This window comes from Schistocerca americana, chromosome 2 (genome assembly GCF_021461395.2).
Source record: "Schistocerca americana isolate TAMUIC-IGC-003095 chromosome 2, iqSchAmer2.1, whole genome shotgun sequence".
Lineage (NCBI taxonomy): Eukaryota > Metazoa > Arthropoda > Insecta > Orthoptera > Acrididae > Schistocerca > Schistocerca americana.
The window spans coordinates 530,832,896-530,855,136 of record NC_060120.1 but is presented as its reverse complement, the minus strand read 5'-3'; the positions used below and the strand labels follow the sequence as shown (position 1 = coordinate 530,855,136).

General features: G+C 45.8%; 1 protein-coding gene across 1 annotated transcript in view; it reads left to right on the top strand.

Annotated features, from left to right (window-relative positions):
* Positions 1-22,241, top strand: part of LOC124594149 (ankyrin-1-like) — a 128,670-nt gene that overhangs the window by 46,020 nt on the left and 60,409 nt on the right. Inside the window, exons 3-4 of the mRNA XM_047132505.1 lie at positions 2,989-3,242; positions 11,593-11,891. Coding sequence (XP_046988461.1) covers positions 2,989-3,242; positions 11,593-11,891 — 553 coding nt within the window. The remainder of the gene's footprint in view (positions 1-2,988; positions 3,243-11,592; positions 11,892-22,241) is intronic.

The following is a 22,241-nucleotide window of genomic DNA, read 5'->3' as shown; positions in this document are numbered from 1 at the left end:
TTCTTTCATCTGAAATGTATCACTTTCTTCCAGTATACTCTTCACACCTAAGCTGAGTCTTAAATCTTCATTTCAGGTGTGATCGGGCTTGTGTATCTCAAATACGATCATGGAAACCACATTTCTGATATCTGGATTCTTTTTGGTTACTTTTCTCAAGGTCCAAAAGAACGCCAGAAAAGATTTTATGAACTGCCACTGTTGAATAAAATTTTATCACTGGCACTACACTGGCTTTGCCATGAAGGTTTTTTAATTAACTTTCATAATAGAGAACGGATTAATTTTTGATTCCATATAACTCGAATTGCATACATTTAACTACTATCAAGGTATTTAAAAACCATAATCTGTTCCGCAGGTTTGCCTCGTATTAAGACTTTTGCTCTTCTCAACAGATTTCCAGTGAACAAGTTCCCCTTAGTTTTATGTATACATACTGCAAATTATGTTTTGCTATTAAGTACTTGATCATCAGCTACGAGTAAGTTCGTATTTGATAGTTATTATTACCTGTCAGAGCCCATACGTTTTCTCCAATTGTAAATACCATATTTATACAAGTTTAATGATGCAAGTGGTGAGGAATACCTTATATGATACACTGATTTAAAATTATTTGCTTTTTTCTTCATTTACCTCCACAACACTAAACTCGGCAATGAGTAGGTGGACTGAGACGCCTTTCTCTTTCGTAATTTCCTATGGTCTGTCGAACCACCCAGTCATGAGCTTCAGTATAATCTGTCAGGGCTACGATTATATGTTTCTTACAAAGTCTTGTTGGTTGTTTAAAAGCATCTTGTCTGATACAAAATTTAGTCTTCCTGGTACTATATTGCTATATATCTATAATCACGGTTTACGTAAATTATTATTTCGATAATTATAGAAATTTTCTCATTGTTTAAATACTCCTATAAGAAGGGCTTCATTGCTACCACCTGTGATATTGCCCATTGTACAATAAGCTTGGTATTTTCACAGTTCTTCGTTAATAGTCTGTGTCTGGTGACTTCATATTAATAGACTCTTTCAGTGCTTCCATGACTTCGTGTACAGGTACCAGTTCTATACATGGGCGATGTCTCTCGACGATTACTTGAAGAAATACAGCAACTGACCACATTTTATGTTGTAACGTTTGTTGTCAAAGTTCTTTATACTATTTTCCGCATTCTTCTATCGATATGAAATTTATTACCTCGTGTATTTCATTTCAGTTGAGGAATTAAATTATTTTAAAAGGATTATTTTTTTACCATGTTAGTCAGCCTCAACGTCAGTGAGATTTTTCCAAATCTCTTTTCTCAATTTTCTTATTTATCTTGGTACTTTTTCATGTTTTCTCTTATATTCTAGTTTATACTAAGTCTTGTCACTATTGAAATATTTCAGATAAGTTTACTTCTTATATCTGACATATTGGTCAACATACTAATTCCACATTCCTAATTTATTTTTTTATACAGTTTTCCTCTCTTTCCTAAAGCTTCAAGCACTGTCCACTCACATTAATTTGACCACTCGTCAGATACCAAAACAACCAACTTCTGCAGCGCGAGCCGTGCAGGGAGAGGATCAGTGAGGTTCTGGAAGCTACCGACAGGGATGTGGAGCCGTACTGACTCCAGCGCCGTGGTCAGCTGGGCTAGGTTCCTCGGTTGAGAATCCATGGCGAGAACAGAGCAACTGATGTGTCCCAAAGATACTGGACTGAGTTTAAACCCGGGGAATTTGACGACCAGGGCAGTACGGTAAACTCGTCCTGGTGCTCTTCGAACCACGCACGTCCGCTGTGACATGTTGCACAGTGCTGCTGGTAGATCCCATCGTGCCGAGCAAGGAGACTGCATGTAGGCGTGGGAGTGGTTCCGAAGGATAGATGCATACTTGCTTTGATCCATTGTGCCTTCCAGAATGACTGAATAACCCAGGGAATGCGGCGAAGACATTTCCCAGATCATAAAGCTTCCTCTGGTTTTTGGGTGCTCGCTTTCAGACGTATCACGCTGTACACGCCATGGACGTCTGTGCGATGGAGCATAAAACGTGATTCATCCGAAAAGGCCACCTGTCGTCATTTAGTGGGCATTCAGCTGCGGTATTGGCGTGCAAATTCCAGCCTTAGTCGCCGATGAACAGCGGTCAGCGTTGGTGCGTGAACCAGACGCTTGCTACGGAGTCGCTTAGACAGAAATGTTCGCTGAACGGTAGTTGAGGAGACACTGTTGGTAGTCCCTTGGTTTTCATCTGGACGGTCAGCTGCTCAACAGACGCACGCCTGCTCACCCGTACACATTTACACAGCCGTCGTTTACCTCTGTCCTATGGCCCATGGTACGCTACCGTTGCCTCGGTGCCGGTTTTGATTAGCGCCATTTCGCCATTCATGGTGTCCAACCACGGCGGCACTCAAGCAGTTTATAAACTTAGCCGTTCAGCAAAAGCTTCCACCGAGAGCCAATGATCATTCCCTTTAGGACATCAGATAAATCGCTCCGTTTCCGCATTTCGACGACGACTGCACTACTTTCAGCGTTCCCTCAACACGCTTTATATACCCTCCACCGATAGTATTGCTATCTGCCGTCTGAGTGTGACGTCGAACATAGGCGGTTGTCACATTGTGACTGGACCGTGTAGTATCTCGAGTAGTCGTCCATTCTATGATGATGTTTGCTTCAACTTCATCGACATACGGACTCAATCGTCTTTTGTATATAGATCAAATAAATGAAATAGAGGCTAGAAAATGTTTTGAATCTAATGAAGTCATCGAAGCTCCAGGTGGCTATTTAGCAGATTTTCCAGACCCACTCTTAAAATATGCATTCTACTGAGTGGAAAAATATTGGACAAAATAGAGACTACATCGGAGAAATTACTTTTTTCAACTAAGAATGTCTTTCATTAAGTGCAGGTAAATATACTCGTTAAGCGGGACGGAGAGGAAGCGAGTGTGACGTGTGTTTCGACTTTGGGCAGGCAACATAAAGTGCGTGCAGCTGCTGGCGTCGGCGAAGGACGCGCCGCTGGAGGTGCAAAACGACCTGGGCTTCACGGCGCTCTACACGGCCGTGCAGGGGAGCCTCGTGGGGGCGGTGCGCACGCTGCTGCAGGCGGGCGCCAAACCCGGGACCCCGGGGCCCGGCGGCTACACGCCGCTGCACGTCGCGGCCGAGGACGGCCACGTGCTCATCGTGCAGCTGCTGCTCACCGCCGGCGCAGACCCCAAGCAGGTAGGACTGCCTACCAGTCGCTGTAATTGTGTGTGTGTATAAACTCATAATATACAGGATGACAATAAAGTCATGCTATCATTCCTAAAAATCTTAACTTGGGATCTAAGAGTGTCGGGGAGGGGGAGGGGGAGGGGGAGGGGGAGGGGGAGGGGGAGGGGGAGGGGGAGGGGGAGGGGGAGGGGGAGGGGGAGGGGGAGGGGGAGTATCGTGATATGTTCTTAAGCTTTACCAGACGTCAAAGTACCCCCTATCCCCTGTTAGCCGGATTTCAGCGTGCGCCCTACTCATTGCTCAAAAAATGGTTCAAATGGCTCTGAGCACTATGGGACTTAACATCTGTGGTTATCAGTCCCCTAGAACTCAGAACTACTTAAACCTAACTGACCTAAGGACATCACACACACCCATGCCAGAGGCAGGATTCGAACCTGCGACCGTAGTGGTCACGCGGTTCCAGACTGAAGCGCCTATAACCGCACGGCCACACCAGCCGGCACTCATTGCTCATAAATCAAGGCGATATAAGTGTTCAGCCCATTTACGGGGCAGCATTGCAGCATTGACAGTTCTGATTGTTTCATTGATTCGTGCATGAAGGGCAGCAACATTATTGGCTGTTATCGTGTACACATTATCGGTGACGTAACCCCACAAGACGACATGCAATGGCGTTACATCGGGTGAGTGAGAAAGCCATGCGATGTGACCATCACGACCCACCCACCTCTCAGGAAATGACGTTCAGCACATAACATGACTCGAATGTGCATCTCTTCCAGGTACGGTAGCAGGAACTGTTAGAGCTGGCCCAGATAAAAATTTCCCTTTATGGTTTTCTCTGTGAAAAAAATGGGCCTGTCACCTTACCGCGGATTAGTCCACGCTAAACATTAAGCTTAGAACTACCACGGACATGTTCACGTGCATAGTGAGGATTTTATAAGCCCAAAATCCTGACGTTGTCGAGTTTCACTTGTCCATAGATGTGGAACGTCGCCTCATCTGAAAACAGGCACGTTTTCCGGTAGTCATTGTCAGCCTCTTTTGAGGTCAGCATGGAACGCGTGAATGTTTATCGGATCAGAAAAGCGGTGGTGTCTGATTGGCAAAGCATACTCTGGGGTGGCAGCTGCACAAATTCTTCCTTGTACTAATCCCTTGAATGAATCACTTTTACAACGCAGTCTGTATGAATCCGCTGTGAGGCGCTCTATTCAAATGGACTCAACTGCAACCAAGTACGCCACAAACTATGGTTCACCTGAGAACAGGGATCTGTGGATATCATTGAACAATCCTACGCTGGTGCAGCAGTATTTTATCCTTTCACCTTGATTTAGGAGGAGGCAGAAAACTACGCACTGTGTGCGAGGAGCGAAACACTGCAGCAGCCGTAATGTTCCGACGCATCCACGAAAATTTGCAACCTACGCGTGAAACATCCCCTTAGAAAAATTATGAATTACTGTGCTGGTAAACTTCGACGTTATTTGATTTTCAAACAGCTGAGCAAAACTCAACGTACTCAAGTAGTTTTCTCTTTACTTATTCTGATCATTTCTAAACTGACACAATATTTTAGCACAACGCAATCTGATTTTTAATAATACCTATAACCTATACCCTTCACGAGTCACTTACCTCAGAAAAATCTTCGTTACTCGAACTACTGCAATACAGCGAGCGCCAATACTGCCAGCAAAATAAAAGATCGTAACTACTGAAGGCACTAACTACAGATAGGCATAATTAGCAAATGAAAGATTTTGCTAAAGAACAAACAATGTATTTACCTTAATAATGTTCAAGAGTCATTATATATATATCTCAATCCATGACATCCATCTTACAAATTTCCTTTTTCTGGCGGACACACGTCCAGATCGTCCGCTTATACTAGACTCTCTCTCTCTCTCTCTCTCTCTCTCTCTCTCTCTCTCTTTCTCTACCCCTCTCCCTTTCTCTACCCCTCTCCCTTTCTCTACCCCTCTCCCTTTCTCTGTCCCCCCCCTGTGTCCCCCCCCCCCCCCTGGCTGGGTGATGACAGAATTGAACCATTACAGGAACTCTTCTGCGTGTGAGCGTCACTAGTGTAACAACTGACTTCGGTCACAGTGGCCTGTGGGAACCTGGCAATGCTTGCAAACACCCTCCACAAAAGGCCAGTTCTTTGCACATACATTACACAACCAAACAAATAATGCAGAAACATGTTCCTTGAAATGTAAGCCTGTTAGTTATAGGTCAATACTAAAGTTTCATTTTCACCTATCTATTTAACAGACATAACAATACAGTGTGAAAGATGGTTGTAATAACTGCTTGTTAGCTTGTATTATTTTAGCTTCTTATTGTAGTATGGGGGCAGAAATTTGTCAAATTGGCCTCAACTTCAAATGTTTAAGTTTTGTCGTTACCTTCAGTCCCTTGTCACGAATTTTTTGTTCAGAATCTTTTGGTGTCTTAAGGTGAACAAGAGGAAAGTAATTTAACCGCAGGCAGCTTGTAGCAGCACAAAAAAAATCCACGTTACCTAAAGGGTCAACGCACACAGGCAACACACAGCTGAAAACAGGTAGGGACAGGCCGGCTAGCCAGAATGGATGAAACATTCTTTATCCGCTTCGTCGCAGCTGTTCGCAGACTCACTACACTTTGCAACCTTTATCAAACAATTCTTAAGAAACTATTCAGTAAATAAACTGATATCCTCATTCGTCAGCTTCAAGATGAACTGCCTATAATTCCACTTATGGTTGTAGTTATTGTATATTTCCAGGTTAAGTAACCATCTGCACAAAATTCGAATAGTTTGCAATGAAAAGTATAAGTCAGTATGAGTTTAAATTCCTCCCTGTAAGATCATGTATTGCTGCATGTGAAATGTATCTAACATATTGAATTTCTTTTTAATTTAGTAGTAGGTCCACATTCATATCCATTCTCGAGAAAATCTAATGATTTCCGTCTGCACATACAAAAAATACAACCAGAATAATTATTCCTAACATCCCTCGTATCTCATAAATGGTTAGAGATATCTAAAGGAGTAGCTACCAAATTGTAGTGCACAAAGACGAGACTACTTTTCCATATGATTAATGTGAAAACCTTACTTATAAACAGCAATGTACAAACAACTATAGAAATTTTCAGTGGAATAACGAAATTTATAAAGGGGCATTGACAGCTGATGAAATGAGAATTGTTGTGCGCAACAATATTGTAAGTGAAGGCATTACACTTTTACTTTCATACCGACAATGTGCTTTTTACGAGGAGCGTTCAATGAGTAAAACAACACATTCTGTTTCTTAGCCAAATTCGATTGAAAAAAATGTGGAATTTGTTGTCTAACCTGGTGGAATATTCCCCCGCTTCAGTCCCTATAGTTTCATGAAATTCCGAGAAGTGGCAGTACTATACATAACCTTCAAAATAGCGCCTTTAAAACAGAGGCGTGTTCAAAACCGTAAGCTGTCATTGGGTTTCTTTCGGTTTTGTTTTAAGGCACAAAAACAACTAGTCATATGAGCAGTTTAGTTTGGCGACAAATCAGAGCATTGCAGATATTCATAGGTGCTTGCAGAATGTCTACGGAGATCTGGCAATGAACAAAAGCACGGCAAGTCGCTGGGCCAGGCTGTGCCAACAAATCGACGAGGTCGCCCAAACCTGCCCGATCTCCAGCGTGCCAGCTGGCCGCACACAGCTGTTAACTTCTGCAGTGTTGGGAAGCGCAGACACACTCACTCGAGATGATGGACAGATTTCACACACAGACCTTGCTGCCCAACTGGAGATGTTCGTTGGTGGTACTGGCACACTCTTCCTCCAGTTGGAGCACTCAAAGTAGTGTGCCCTCTGGGTTGCTCACCTCCTAACAGAAGCCCATAAAGAGCAACGAAGGATCAACGGTGCGGAATTGCTTGCTTGTTACAAGGTCAGTCACGGCAAGTTTTTATCAAACGCCGTCACAGGCGATAAAACATCGGTTCAACACTTCACACCGGAAACAAAACGGCCATCGATGGAGTGGCGCCACATCTCCTCTTCTCCAAAGACAAAGTTCAAAACCGCACCCTCAGTCGGTAAAACATGGCGATGGTCTTCTGGCACTCTGATATGGTTATTCTGCTTGATGTCCTTCCTCATGGTGCAGCAATCAACTGTGAAGTGTACAGTGCTACCCTCAGAAAATTGAAGAAACTACTCCAGCGTATTCGTCATCACAAAAATGCAGACTCACTTTACTTTCTCCCTGGCAACGCAAGGCCTCACACAAGTATACGCACCCGAGAGCAGCTCACAACTTCGTTGCACTGTTCTTCCTCATCCACCCTACAGCGCCGATCTTCAGACTTCTATCTGTTTTGCGCAATGGAGGATGCACTCTGTGGGAAGCAGTATGCGGTTGATGGGGAGGTCACTGATGCAGTGAGACGTTGGCTTTAAAGTCGACCAGAAGAGAGGTACCTTGCGGGCAAACAGGCCCTCCCCGCAGGGTGGTGTAAGGGCGTCACATTGAACGGAGATTATGTTGGAAAATAGGATTTTGTAGGCAAAACAGTAGTGAGTAATATGGTATCCAGGAATCATGAATAAAACCAACCTACTTCCGGAAAAAAAGTATGAGTTGTACTACTTATTGAACGTCCCTCGCAATAACTCCGCTGTGCTTTGCTAACAGAAGAAAATTTAACACACAACCGTGTGCGACATTAGACCCCTACTTTACTGCTTCACCAGTTTGGAGGCTTAACCAGTGTTATCTGTGAGCACCTGCTGGGCCACGGGGGTCTGCCCGCCGACTGCCGGCTTTCTTTATGCAGGGTGAGCACAAAGTCTTGCCCTGTTTATAAAAATTTATTTCAGAATAACCGTTTGACATAATAATTTACATTTGATGCCGTTACATAGGTTAGTGTTACTAGTTTTTTTTAAGACTACTTACATTAGTAAACCTCAACGTGTGCTCCCTTAGTAGCTCGGAGAATGTCGAGGCGGTATTGCAGTTCCCGCCAGGTGCTTCGTAACATGTGTTCTGTCACAGTACCCACAGCAGCTTGTATCCTAGCCTTCAGTTCGTCAACGTCAGCAACTGGTGTGACGAAGACTCTGTCCTTCATATAGCCCCAGAAAAAAAAGTCAAGGGGAGTAATGTCTGGAGAGCGGGGTGGCCAGGTTTTTGGACCGTTCCTTCCAATCCACCAATCCGGAAATGTTTCATCCAGGAAATCACCCACTATTAAACCCCATAGGTGGGAGGGGGGGGGGGAGTATCCATTGTTGACATTCTTCTAACTGTGGGCCAATGAACTGTTGCAAAATGTCTAAGTAAATGTTAAAGGTAATGGCTTTTTCATCGAACGAAAAACGGTGCCGGCCAGTGTGGCCGAGTGGTTCTAGGCACTTCAGTCTGGAACCGCGCTACCGCTACGGTCGCAGGTTCGAATCCTGCCTCGGGTTTGGATGTGTGTAATGTCCTTAGGTTAGTTAGGTTTAAGTAATTCTAAGTTCTAGGGGACTGATGACCTCAGATGTTAAGTCCCATAGTGCTCAGAGCCATTTGAGCCATTTGAGCCATTTGAACCATTTGAAATACGGTCCAAAATCCTTGTTATGCGTGAGGCCGCACCAAACATACACTTTTTCGCTGTCTCGCTGTAACTGTACAGTAGCATGTGGAGACTGAACCTCATATACGGACATTATGCCTATTTACCATTCCACTCACATGGAAGGTGGATTCATCGGTGATTTAAGTTACCGTTAGCGCCATCAATACTGTTGAGAATTTCAGTTGCAAATTCAGCACGTGTCAGCAAATCATTCGGTTGCAAGGCTTGCACGATTTGCGCTTTGTAAGCATCAACCTAAGCCTTTCATGAAGAATCTTCACCACACCTGCTCGCGGTATTTGAACACGTGATGCTTGACGACTTGATTTAGACGGTCTCCGTTGAAACGATTGCCGAACGCGATCAACAGTTGCATCACTCACACGAGGCCTGCCACTTCGAGGACGATCTTCAACGCTGCCTGTTTCGTTAAACTTTGCATACCATCGCTTTATTAATTTTACGTCAGTAGGGCTGCGTCCATAAGAAGCCCGAAATTTACGCTGAACACTGATGGGTGATTATTCAAACAAATTTCGGGCTTGCAGCCGGTCGTCGTTCAATACTTTGCACGATATTTCAACTGGGCACCTGCCAGTCATCTTCAGGTGAGACGTCCTCCGTTCCGCAATATATAGCGTACTGTAACTATTCTGCGCATGCGTCGAAAACTTGATAGATGAACCACACTGCCCGCCGGCAGCGCCCTCGCTGGTGGAATAGCGGAACTCAGTCGCCCTCTGCGTTGCTGTTTGCCACGGCCGTCGACGCACTCTGCCGTCTTCGATTTGAGCAAATCGTGGAGACGATGGGATTCCATGCACTGTCCAGCTGGTAGCCGCTGTCACGGTTTAACAGATTTTCCGCCAGTCGTATTTCTACGGATTGTTTAATAATGGAGTCCCAGAAAGACGTTGCTGTGGACAAAACCATTGTTTTCTCATACCCCATTGAATGTCCAGTAGAAATACAATGTTACGCAATAGCGGACTTGCTTGGCTGCAAAAGGCGGGTTTAACGTTGATGTTCAGTGCAGCGTTCTTTCACAGTGCGTGTGGTTTGACCTATGTAAGCTATACCATACATTGGCACGGTATCTTGTAAATTCCGGCGTTTCGTAGTAACAGATTGTCCTTAACTGATCCCACAAGGCCTGCAATCTTCGATGGTGGGCGGAAAACCACTTTTACCTGAAATTTTCGAAGGATTCTTGCTATTTTAAACGAAGTGTTGCCAAAGAAAGGAAGAAAAGCTAAAGATTGTTCCGGCATGTTCACCTCTTTATTCACTTCCTGCTTCTTAGTTTTAACTGTTAGTGCTCTGTTAATCTGCCGGATGGGATACCCATTTTCGCTGAATACTGTCTTTAGATGGACGAGTTCTTGAGGTAAGCTATTTAGATCTGAGACAGTATGAGCTCTATGAACAAGTGTTTCTAAGCAAACTCATAATTTGCGATGGGTGATGGCAACTCGATGCTTGCAGTTACAAATCAGTAAGAGTGAATTTCCGGTAAACTGAATGCCCTAGAGAACCATCATTCTTCCTTCGAACCAGGATATCCATTAAAGGCAAACAACCATCTTTTTCTATTTCCATGGTGAACCGGATGTTGCTATGAACGGAGATGAGGTGATGTAGAAACTCCATTAATTTATCTTCTCCATGAGGCCACGCTATGAAAGTGTCATCCACATATCTCCAAAAAAACTGTTGGTTTCAGGGCAGCTGATTCAAGTGCTCTCTCCTCAAAATCCTCCATAAAAAGGTTGGCCACCAAAGGAGACAGGGGACTACCCATGGCGATACCGTCAGTCTGTTCAAATTATTCTTGATTAAACATAAAATAAGTTGAGGAAAGAGCGTGCCTGAACAAAGCAGTGATATCGGCAGGAAACATGTTACCAATCAGTGTCAAAGATTCTGCAAGAGGAACTTTTGTAAAAAGTGAAACCACATCAAAACTGACTAGAAGGTCTACACTGATAAGACGAAGAGCCCCCAGTCTAGTGATAAAATTCACACTGATGGGTGATTCCGTTTCGTGCAACCAAACCACACACTGCGCTTTCTCCTTCGACGCCATTTCGCCAGCAACTAACGTGACCTAACAGACCGCGTCGGTATTGTGGAGCACTAGAGCCATCTATTGGTCACAACAACTAGTAACACTAACCTATGTGACGGCATCAAATGTAACTTATTATTTTCTTTCTTTCTCGGGCCTGTGTCCCGCTCCAACTCGGGGTCGGCTTTGTTATGACGGATTTGGCAGTGTTAATGGCAGAGGGTGGCCGGATGCCCTTCCTGCCGCCACCCCGAACCTCCCGGGACGGAAGTAGTGTACCCCCAGCTGTCTGCGTGTGGTGTAAGTCATGAAATAGTGCGAACGTTTTCAGATGTCTGAGAGTCGTGTAACTGAGGCGGAACTAGGCGACCAGCCCGGTGTTCACCTAGCGGGATGTGAAAAACCGCCTAAAAACCACATCCAGGCCGGCCGGCATACCGGCCCTCGTCGTTAATCCGCCGGGCGGACTCGATCCAGGAAGCAGCGCATTAGCGCTCCCGGCTACCCTGGCGGGTATCAAATGCAACTTATTATGTCAGACGGTTATTCTGTTATAATTTTTTTATAACCAGGGCAAGACTTTGTGCTCACCCTGTATTTCCACACTTGGATTTCTGTTTATCTGTAGCAGGCTGCTAAAAATGTGTTGTGTTCGTAGGTAACAGACACGGGGTGGACGGCGCTTCATTCGGCAGCGCAGGAAGGCAAAGAGGGCGCGGCGCAGCGGCTGCTCTTCTCGATGGGGTCCCACGTGAACGCCCAGGACGCCGACGGCTGCTCAGCACTCCACGTGGCGGCCGCGTGGGGGCGCACCGGCGTGCTGCGAGAGCTGTTGGCCGCGGGAGCCGACGTCGCGCTGCGCATGGCGGACGGGCGGTCGGCGCGCGACCTGGCGCAGCAGACGGGCCACTTCGCTTGCGCCAAGCTGCTCAGCAAGCACGAGAGGCGCATGCGCAGGCGAGGCCTCGCCACGCTCAGCGCGACGCTCAGCGCGACGCTCGGCGTCGACACTACGGACACGTGCGCCTGACGATGACGACGACGGCGCGAAGGAGGGGCGCGGATTCCGCGTGCGGCTCGCAACGACGGTGGCAGTGGATACACCCGCTTCCATTTCAACCTGTCTGCTCTCGACCACAGTTCGTCACACGCGGATTCGACTGCAAAGATCGTTCTTATTTCGAATACCGCATGTGAGGCAGTAAAGGCGTTATAGTTGTGAATTTTCAACTGTACAAAAAAACCTAAATTTTCGACACTTTACGAACATTCGTGTCGCATGACACGTACACACACATTCCACTAATTCAGGAACCCGATGTGGCTCTACCTACTACAAAAGATTTACGGAAAGAAACACCAGAAACGTCAACTGTCAGTGAGACGAGGGATGGTGCTAATTCAACAATTTGCTTGTGGACTCTGTCTTCGCCTTGCTGGAACGTATCCCGACGTCTTCTCATTCTTGGAGTGAACTGACAACGGCTGAATTTTTAACTGAAGCTGCAGTTACATTGCCTCGACGGTTACTCCATTTGAGGCACTGATTTTCACTGAGCAGCAGAAATTAGCATCAATTACCGTCATTTTGTAGTGTTATAAGCATGCTGAGCATGAACTAACAGTTGATCCTAAAATGTGGTTCCTGTCTTTGCTATGTGGTGCATGTTCGATGCAGAGAGCTGCCATCTTCCTGGAATTGTGTTACTTCGAATAGTTAAAACATTTTAGGAGTTCCTGAGACATTTGTTGCTATTCATAATCCCATTTTTTTTCCGTCAGAAGCATGTTCCCTGATGAGTCCATACAACTCATTAAGTTACGAAAAATGTGCATTTGCATAAGCTGACGTCTCTCACATTGACCCTGTCCATCTGTAAAAGAACGTCAAAATTACATAAATTTTATTTGTATACATGTTATATTTATCTACCTCATTAATAAATTGCTATAGAAATTACCTACAAATTTTAAATTCATTCCGTCGCTCTGCACACGACGTCTCTCCAATATAATGTTATTCCAGCTGAATCTGGAAACAAACTGCACAGGAAGATGTATGTGTTTATGAAACAGCAAATATCTTTGCGGCGAAGATCTCAGTTACAGTATTCAAAACTCGTTAACTATTCTGTTGAAATTGTCAGTAGAAACAATGCAAAACAACACATCAACAGTTTCTCATATTCGGTTACTGCCACTGTGTGTAGGCAACCACAGATGTCGGTAGAAACATATAAAAAAGAATAGTATTATATGCTTTGGCTGCAGTAAATAGGAAATAAGTTACTTTGTAGAGGTTCAATTGTCCTATGAGCATTATTACAGATTTTAATGTTGGAAGTTAAAGTAACGCAGGAGACCAGAAAATAAGTGTTTAGAGACGAGACTCTTCAGAGGAAAGGCGGGTGGAAAACTAATCAGTGTTAAGAACCGTTTCTGACGTGTAAGTATTTAAGTATCAAAGAAACATTGGTGCAGGTTTCTGATTTTTTGATAGTAAATCGGTCGACTTAGAAATCAATTTTTTTTTTACTCCTTTCTCGTTAAATTAGCACCTTCTGGCTTGTAACGTAATTTCAGTTGTGTACACACATAGAACAACTCAAGGTTATCTTCGTACCGCTTGTTACAATTACCATGCACTATCTGATTTTTATTTCCTCGTGTACCAAAAATTTTTCAGTAAAGACAACCAGACAACGTTAAATTTGGTGCACATGATCAAATGCTAACAGACAGTTCCAGTTTCATAGTTAGTGCAAATTCACTCGTGATTTCACAGATAGCCCAATGCCACGGTTCGTTGTTGCTTAGCACCATTGTTATTAACTGTTATGTGAGTATGCGATGGTTAGCAAATGAAATATTCCCTAGTCTATGAAACAGTTAAAAAATATGCTTACATCTCGCTTAGCTCCACTTACGCGGTGAGGAGAGCATATCAAACAGCAGGAGGCAAGTCCTGTGTGAACGGGGGTGGGGTAAGCTTACAGTAGGAAGCGGTTGGATAAGGGTGTGTGCTTCATGTGGTGAGGACCGAGCTGTTTAATGGTAGTTGCGACCCATCTATCACTCGTAGAACTGCCGCGAAACGGAGGTGTAATTATGGCCTTCCACGACTCCAGCATTTTTTTTTTTTTTTTTTAATTTTACGATTAAACATGCTTTCTGCCTCGCTTCTCGCTTCTCGCTAATCACTTCTGCTCTGTATGGACTGTGCCTTCTCGGTTAGTGTGTCGTTCTTAACACCTACCAATTTCATGCCACTTCATGCTATCCCCAGTGCTATGGATCCTGCAGTATTCATCATAGCTTCGTCCCCTGAAAAGGATCTGACAAATTTTTCAAGCGAGTAGTAGTAGTAGTAGTAGTAGTAGTAGTAGTAGTAGTCTCCAGTCAGAATACCGGTTTGTTGCAACTCTCCATTTAGCCGCGAGAGGAACAGAGGGGGGAAATATGACTTTGGCGCGAATTGTGCCCTCCGCCACACACCGCTTGGTGGCTAGCGGAGTATATATGTAGATGTAGATATCCTCTGCAATCCTCCGCAGTCAGTAGCCATTTAAACTTGGTTATTGGTCTCCCTCGAAAATTTTTACGCTCCTGCACTTCCTTTCACCAGATTGACAATTCCTTTGTGTCTGACTGCGTCCTTTCAACCAATACCTTCTTTTGGTCAAGATATACCATAGATTGTTTTTACTCAGTTTGATGCAGTACCTCATCATTTGTTACCTGATCTACCCAAATAATCTTAAGTATTCTTCTATAGAACACACTTCAAAATCTTTCGTTCCCTTCTTGCCTGAATTGCATACATGTCGTGTCCTAACATAGAACAGAGGGAAGGCAGGGGAGTTGTTACAGGTCAGTCTGCAACTTTTGAGCGGTTAGGAGCAAATACACAAGACAAACTTCCAGTGAAGACAGGTTGATTGTTTTCAGTAGCATCTAATACTGTCACAGAGCACCTACGAGAAACACGGATTTTAAGGTTCGACAAGATGCTCACGGTAGGAGACTCAACGATACTCAGGGTCTGCTGATGAACACGGTTTATTTGCAACCAAACTAACGACTATACTGAAGGTTAATTCTAAACATTAGAACAAGTAAAGGGCGTAACTGGTTGCACAACAGAAGTCAGTGTCTAACCCTGTAGAGGGAGAGCTGACAGGAGCAGTGAACACTAGTAGAATTTTAAATACAGACTTTGAGAGCATCTCTCAAGGTGAGAGAAACAGTCTTATTGGATCTTACCGACCCTGGCAAAGAGCGACACGGGGTTGATGAACCGATGATCTGACTGAGAACTCTCTCTGAATACAAAAACATTGGTTTTTAAAGGACTGTGGCGGCGCACTACTTCTCCATTCGTAGAATCGGCCCACCAATCCACGAGCACTTCACAGGCTTCAGCCAATCTAACGTGTGGTTGGGCACCTCTGACCAACCACATTCAGAGTCTTCATCTTTTCCTACTCGGTAGGTAGGAGTTTACCTGGACTTTACATTTAACAAACCCCCCCCCCCCCCCTCCTCCATAGGGGGCTCACCACTCTTTGGTGAGATCGTACTTGGCTACCACGGGGCCCAAGCCTTTGCATCTCTTCCTCCCCTTCCTGCTGCATGTCTGTCATCGTGCTATTCTTTTTCCACTCCCCTGGGGGGACATATCTTTGGTATTTTCGGGAATGCGTTCTGAAATTTTGGTAGCCCAGCATCAGAACACTCCTTCACCTGTGTATTCCTTCTTTTTTCATTCCCTATCTCTTCGCCTTCCTCTGCTTCGATGTTTGAGGTCTGTCCTTCATTATTCGTCCTTCCTGTGTGCCCCTGAAGGCCGACCTACGCGTTTGACGCGTAAGAGGTGGCTGGGTAAAGCGTAATTTCTAACCCCGGGCCGACAGGTAGGATTTACACGTACTCTGGTACAGGCCATGGCCAAGGAGGAGTGACTGCCTGCCAATTGCCAGTTGGTTCCAGTGTCCGGAGTTTGGGAGGTGAAACCTGAGTACGATCAATCACCTACAGCGGGTGAGCACTCTCTGAGGGAGTCCACAGTCGGATGGAGCACGCTATTGGAGAAGCTGGCAATCATGAGGGATTTTTTCACAATGAGCCAATAATCTTCTCAGTCTACGTCTAATAACAGTAAATGGAATGAGGCTGCAGATACAATGACTCTCCCAGCTGTACATCAGTTCCACATGGAGTCACATACCGAAGGAGGTCAGTCTTTTACCATACTTAATCCGTTTATTACTCAGAAAGATGTTCGATGCAGTTGCAGGCCCTGTGTAGTCCTGCTCTCACTCGTAATGGGACTTTATCGAGACCAACTGTGATTTTCAAGCGCAGCAACTGCTTACAGCCTCACTCCTCCACAAATATCCTGCTGGGTATGTTGTATTCTTTGCATGTAGTTATTTACACTCGGCTGCTTGATGGTCTGACGGAGTGGGATATCCAACATTATCTCTCGGATCTGTGGTCCACTGGGTAATGAAGAATGTTGATGCAAACTTAGTGCCTATGCGCACATTTGAGCGAGTAGTGCTTGCATCGAAGATTAAGGCAGGGTATGAAGTCATCACAGATGAACTCTACGTTCTAAACCCATTGCACTGCTGCCAGTGTCAACGTTATAACCGTAGTCGCATGTCCTGTCAGAACGTGGCCAAACGTGTTACTTGTGGTAGAGGTGCTCTTGAGGCGACTACCCGCCTCCTTCTCCCCACTGGATGAATTGTAATGAGGACTACGCCACCGCTTCCCGTGAGTGTCCCGTGTATCTCGATGAGCGGGCCGTTCAGGAGATCCGAGTGAAGGAGGAAGTGCCTTATGCCGATGTTGGGCCGGCCGCTGGTGGCCGAGCGGTTCTAGGCGCTTCAGTCTGGAACCGCGCGACCGCTACGGTCGCAGGCTGTTCTAGGGACTGATGACCTTAGATGTTAAGTCCCATAATGCTCAGAGCCATTTGAACCATTTTTTATCCTGATGTTAACAAGTTGTTGGCTAGTCGAAAGCCCTGCATTTTACCATCTATCACTTAAAGCACTGCTCTTGGTACGCCTCTCTCCGCGCAAGTCGTGGCCACACAGACTTGCACCCTGCAGTTCAGTAATGCAGTTGTGAAATCATCCGGTATCACGGTAGCATCCCCATTTCCTCCTCCTACAGCAGCACAACAAGCCACCAGATCTTCGCCCCCCGGCAGTGAAATCCCCTGCTGCACAACCGGCAGGTGAGAAAGGACAAAATGAACACTCCGTGAAGACATTTTGCTTCCCTCCAGCCAAAAAACGTTTGGGTCTTCTTCTACCAACTGTAAAGGCTCTCAGAAATCGAACAAAGGTAAATGGTCCTCTCCTTCGCCGACTCAGATATACACTTCAACTGCATCACTGTGTGTCAACCTCAATTTCGCCAGTGTGCACTGCCAACCGTTTTTCTGCCCTGGAGTCTGCAGGCCAATCCAGGGAGAATGCCAACGTCTGTGTAAATCACATGGAACTGGATCCTCCAGCCCCTGGATTCTATAGCAGTAAGTCTTCAAAGGCTGGCATTCGGCAGCTGCCGAGGCGACTGCCCTTCGTTTTTTTCCCTCCTTCCCATTTCCCGTTATGACTCTTCTCCAATAAAATGTCAGAACCAATTAAATGTTGGATCCAAAAAGAAGGAATTACAGCTGCTCTTGGAATCGCAGCGTACGGTTGTTTTTTCCTCCACGAAACAAAATTGCGTTCTCACGGCTGCTTTGACCTCTAGCGGTTCCTTCAGATACATTTTAACCTTCCCATCCTTGAAGATGACATTCCGTCTCATAGGGGAGTCATGCTGATCGTTTGGGATGACGTCCATAGCCAAGCCATCTCATCAACCACAGCTACAAGCTGTTGCTTTCCATATTTTCCTTTTCTCGCCCGGCCCGCGCGCACGCGTGCACGCGTCATTCACTGCCCCCCGGGCAGATGTTCTCCAGATAATTGGTCAGCTCCCTCACACCTTTTCCCTTTTTGCTGCTCAGCGATTTTAATGCCCACTATTTCCCTTTGGGGCTCTTGAGAATCTGTCAGAGAGGTTCCTCCGTGGCTGATCTACTCTGTCAATCAGCCTCATCTGTCTTAACACTGGAGCACTCACATTACTTCCAGACTACACACACACACACACACACACACACACACACACACACACACACACACATATGGACACCTTCTTACTCAATGCCCAGCTCGCCCGTCGTCTTCAGTAGTTCACTCTCTCTCCCTCTCTCCAAAACATATTCGAGATACAATTTCCTGTGCACTATCCATTTGCTGACTTCCACCCCACCTGTGTCTAACCCAATCGGTGGCTTTCTAAGGTTGGCTGGAGGTTTTACGCCTCCCTGGCAACATTCGGCGAACAAAATTTCCCCAGTTGTGATGATCAGGTAGAGTAGCTTACGAACTTTATCCTTACAACTGCAGAATGTTTCATACGTCGCACTACTTCTTCACCGCACCGTATTCTGGATCCTTGGTGGACTGTGGCGTGCCACGACGTGATTCACACATGGAGACGCACTCTGTGCGTTCTTAACCATCATCCTGCGATGGCAACTGTAATCGTTACAAACAGTTGCATGCACATTGTCGTCACTTTATCCAGGATAGCAGAAAAGCTAGCTGGGCTCCCTTTACTAGTTCTTGCGTCAGTTTTACTCTCTCTTCCGTCTTGTGGGGCGACCCCCATTTGCTCACTGGGACCAAGCTTCATTCCCTGATTTCTGGCCTGACCATCGCAGATGATGTCATTGTGGACTCTATTTCTATGTCAATCACTTTGGCCCTCTATTTTTCGAAGATTTTGAGCCTCACCCACTAGCATCCCACCTTCCTCCCTCAGAAACGAATGGAGGCGGCATGGATGATATCCTTCTCCTCTCATGATCGTGAATGCTACAATGCCGCCTTTTCTATGATGGAGCTTGGCCGTGCCCTCACATCATCCCGATATTCCGCCCCAGGGCTGGATGATGATCACATTCAGATATTGAAACACCTCTCTCTTGCCGGTAAGCACTTTCGCCTTCATACGCACAGTCACATTTGGGCAGATGGCACGTATCCCAGACTCTAGCGTGAAGTCAGTCATATCCACACCTAAGCCCTCTAAGGACAAACACCTTCCTTCTAGCTATTGCCCCATTTCCCTCAACAGCTATGTTTGCAAGGTGATGGAACATATGATTCATGGCCGACTGCCATGGTGGCTCAAGTCTTGCAATCTACTAACCAATGCACAATGTGGTTTTCTTGCACGCCGTTCTGAAATTGACCTTCTCGTCACTCAGTCCACTTCATGAACTGTTTTCTGCAGAAATTCCAGACTGTGGCCGTTTTTTTTTTTATTTAGAGAAAGCTTACGCACCTGCTGGAGGATGTACTATATACACGTGGAACTTCCAAGGGCGCCTTCCCCGTTTCCTTCGAGAATTTTTTAAGAGAGATAGTTTTCCAGCTACGTGCGGGTTTGACCTTGTCGGACATGTTTATACAGGACAATTGCCTCAAGGCTTCGTCGTGAGTGTCGTCCTCTTTGCTACAGCCATTAACCCCATCATGCCCTGTGTGTCGCCAAGCATCTCCGGCTCCCTTTTCGTCGACGACTTTGCGATCTATTGTGGCTCCTTTAGCGGCGTCTTCAGCGATGTCTCGATCGTCTTTACTCGTAGAGCATCTACAATGGCTTTCACTTTTCCACTGACAATACCGACTGCATGAATTTCTGGCGGTGCAGTGGGTTTCTTCCACGGTCTTTACACCTTGAAGATACTGCTCTTCTGTTAGCTGACACTGCGGAATTCATGGGGCTCGTGCTTGGTAGGAAAATTTCTTGGTCCTCTCACGTGTCTATTCTGACCACACGTTGCATTCGATCACTCAATGTACTACGTATTCTAAGCGATACTTCCTGGGGTGTGGATCTCACCACCCTTCCCCATTTATAAGAATCTCTTGTCCGTTCGAAACTACGCTGTGTGTGTTTCGTTCATTTATATGCACGTCCGTCAATCTTACGCCATCTTGGCACAATTTGCCATCGTGGCCACTGGTGCCTTTTACACTAGCCTGGCTGAGAGTCTGTTTGCAGAAGCTGCCGAAATACCACTGTCATACCATCGTGGTGTCGTTCCCAGTGGGTACGCATGCCGTTTGTCTTCCATGTTCAATCACCAATCCTACACCCTCCTTTGTTGACGACACCCTTGAGCACCAGTACAGGGTGCGCCCTTCTCCTCTGTTATCTCCACGAGTTTGCTTTTGGCTACTGCTCCGACAGCTTAACTTCACGCTACCTGCCACATTCCCGACGGTGTATACCCCTCACTGCCTTGGCTTCGTGTCCGTCTTGGACTTCATTCACTTCCCTAGGACATTACTCCGGGTTTGAGCTACTGCTGTAACTTTCTCGACCTTCGCACGTAACTTAGCAATAGCGCCTTCGTGTACACTGATGGCTCTACAATAGTGTCTTCGTCATTGGCACCGACCATTTCCGGCATCGGCTTCCAGAAGACTGCTCAATTTTTATATCAAAGCTCCTCGCCATTTATCGGGCCACCCAGTCCCATCAGCCAACACGGACCTCTTAATTGTCATATGCGCCGATTCTCTTAGTGCCCTTCAGAGCTTCTGTGTACTCTAACCAGCCCATATCTTAGTGCAACGGGTCCAAGAAAGCTTCCACTTGCTCGCTGTTGAGAGAGCCACGATGATGTTAAAGTGGGTTCCTGGTCCCGTCGGTCTGACGGGAAACAAGGCTGCCGGCGCTGCTGCCAAAGCTGCAGTCTTCCTACCTCGGCCTGCTAGCTTTTCCATTCTTCCGTATGATCTCCGTGTTGCCGTCTGTCGGCAGACGGAGTCACTTTTGCATCACTACTGGTCTTCTCTTCACGGAAACAAGCTCCAGGGAATTAAACATCTCCCAACGGCTTGGCCGACCTCTTCTCGACCCTCTCGTCGAGAGATCACCACTTTAAATAGGTTGCATATTGGACACTGTCGTTTTTGCCATCGCCATTTGTTAAATAGTGATTCCCCACCATTTTGTGCTCATTGTCATCAACCTTTGACAGTTCGCCATTTGTTGACCCAATGCCGTTTTTTTAACCACTTACGTTTCAGTGGTTGTTAACTGTCTGAGTTGTCGGCAGTTTGGTTTTAGCGAACGATGCACGGGTCGTCGATAGCGTTTTACTTTTTATCTTTTGTAACTATATGGTGAAGGGCATTTAATCTTTGGTCAGGGACCTCCGCTGTCTCTACGGCTTATTTTGAGTCCATGTTTTTAGCTCTTTCCTTCTGTTGATTGGGCTTAGCGAATAGTCACTTTTACCCGTAACTTCTTTTACTTATTGGTGTTCTAAGATTATGACGTGGGAGCTTAAGGCCTCAGTTGTTCTTGCGCTCTAAAGCAAAACAAAACAAAAATTAACAAACACGAAGTTTGGTAGCAACTGAATTCAGCCGAAAGCTAAACGTCACTGCCCTTCTCCTTATGGCCAGCAACATATTTTACGCCACTCGGCTCTGCCCAGTGGCGCTTCATGAGTTGGAACCGCTGTTGTAGCACTCTAACCAGTGTAAACTCACTGACGTTGCGGTTCTCATGGGCACGTATCAAGCTTTCTACGTCTGCTAAGACGTGCCTTCTTGTGGCCATTTTCTATTGTGAGCCCTTACAACAGGGAGGTAGGTGGTGGATGGAGTTACCAGACGATTCCCCGAAGTGAAACTTCTCCCCTGGGACAGCTGCCCAGGGGGTCTGACATTCGCAGGGCTCCTCTAGTAACATAAACGCTTCCACTTTTGCCTGCTATATGCATTATGTCTGTGATTTCCTATCTTGGAGTGGCCTTGGTGGCTTCCATCAGCCTTAAGGTTACCAACGGGTTTCACTTCCGTACTAGCCTACATTCCACACGAATATCTACAGAAAAGACTTCCTAACAGTTAAATTTATATTGGATATCCATAAATGCGTGAGGCTTCATCAAATCGCAGAAAAATTGTTTTCCTATAACAAGACAGAATATGTGGAGTACTGTCGCCGAAGTGAGAGATGTATGGAAGTAAATCATCGGAAGGTTAAGAGGGCACAGAATTTTAAATACGATTACCTGGGAAAATGGTCCCAACTCGGCGGACTGGATGAAGCAAACAAAGGCAAATCCAGGAAACTAGACTCGGCCTACAAGCTAACACAGAACAAATACAACATACGGGCGTAATCATACAAGGCCAAAATCAGGCA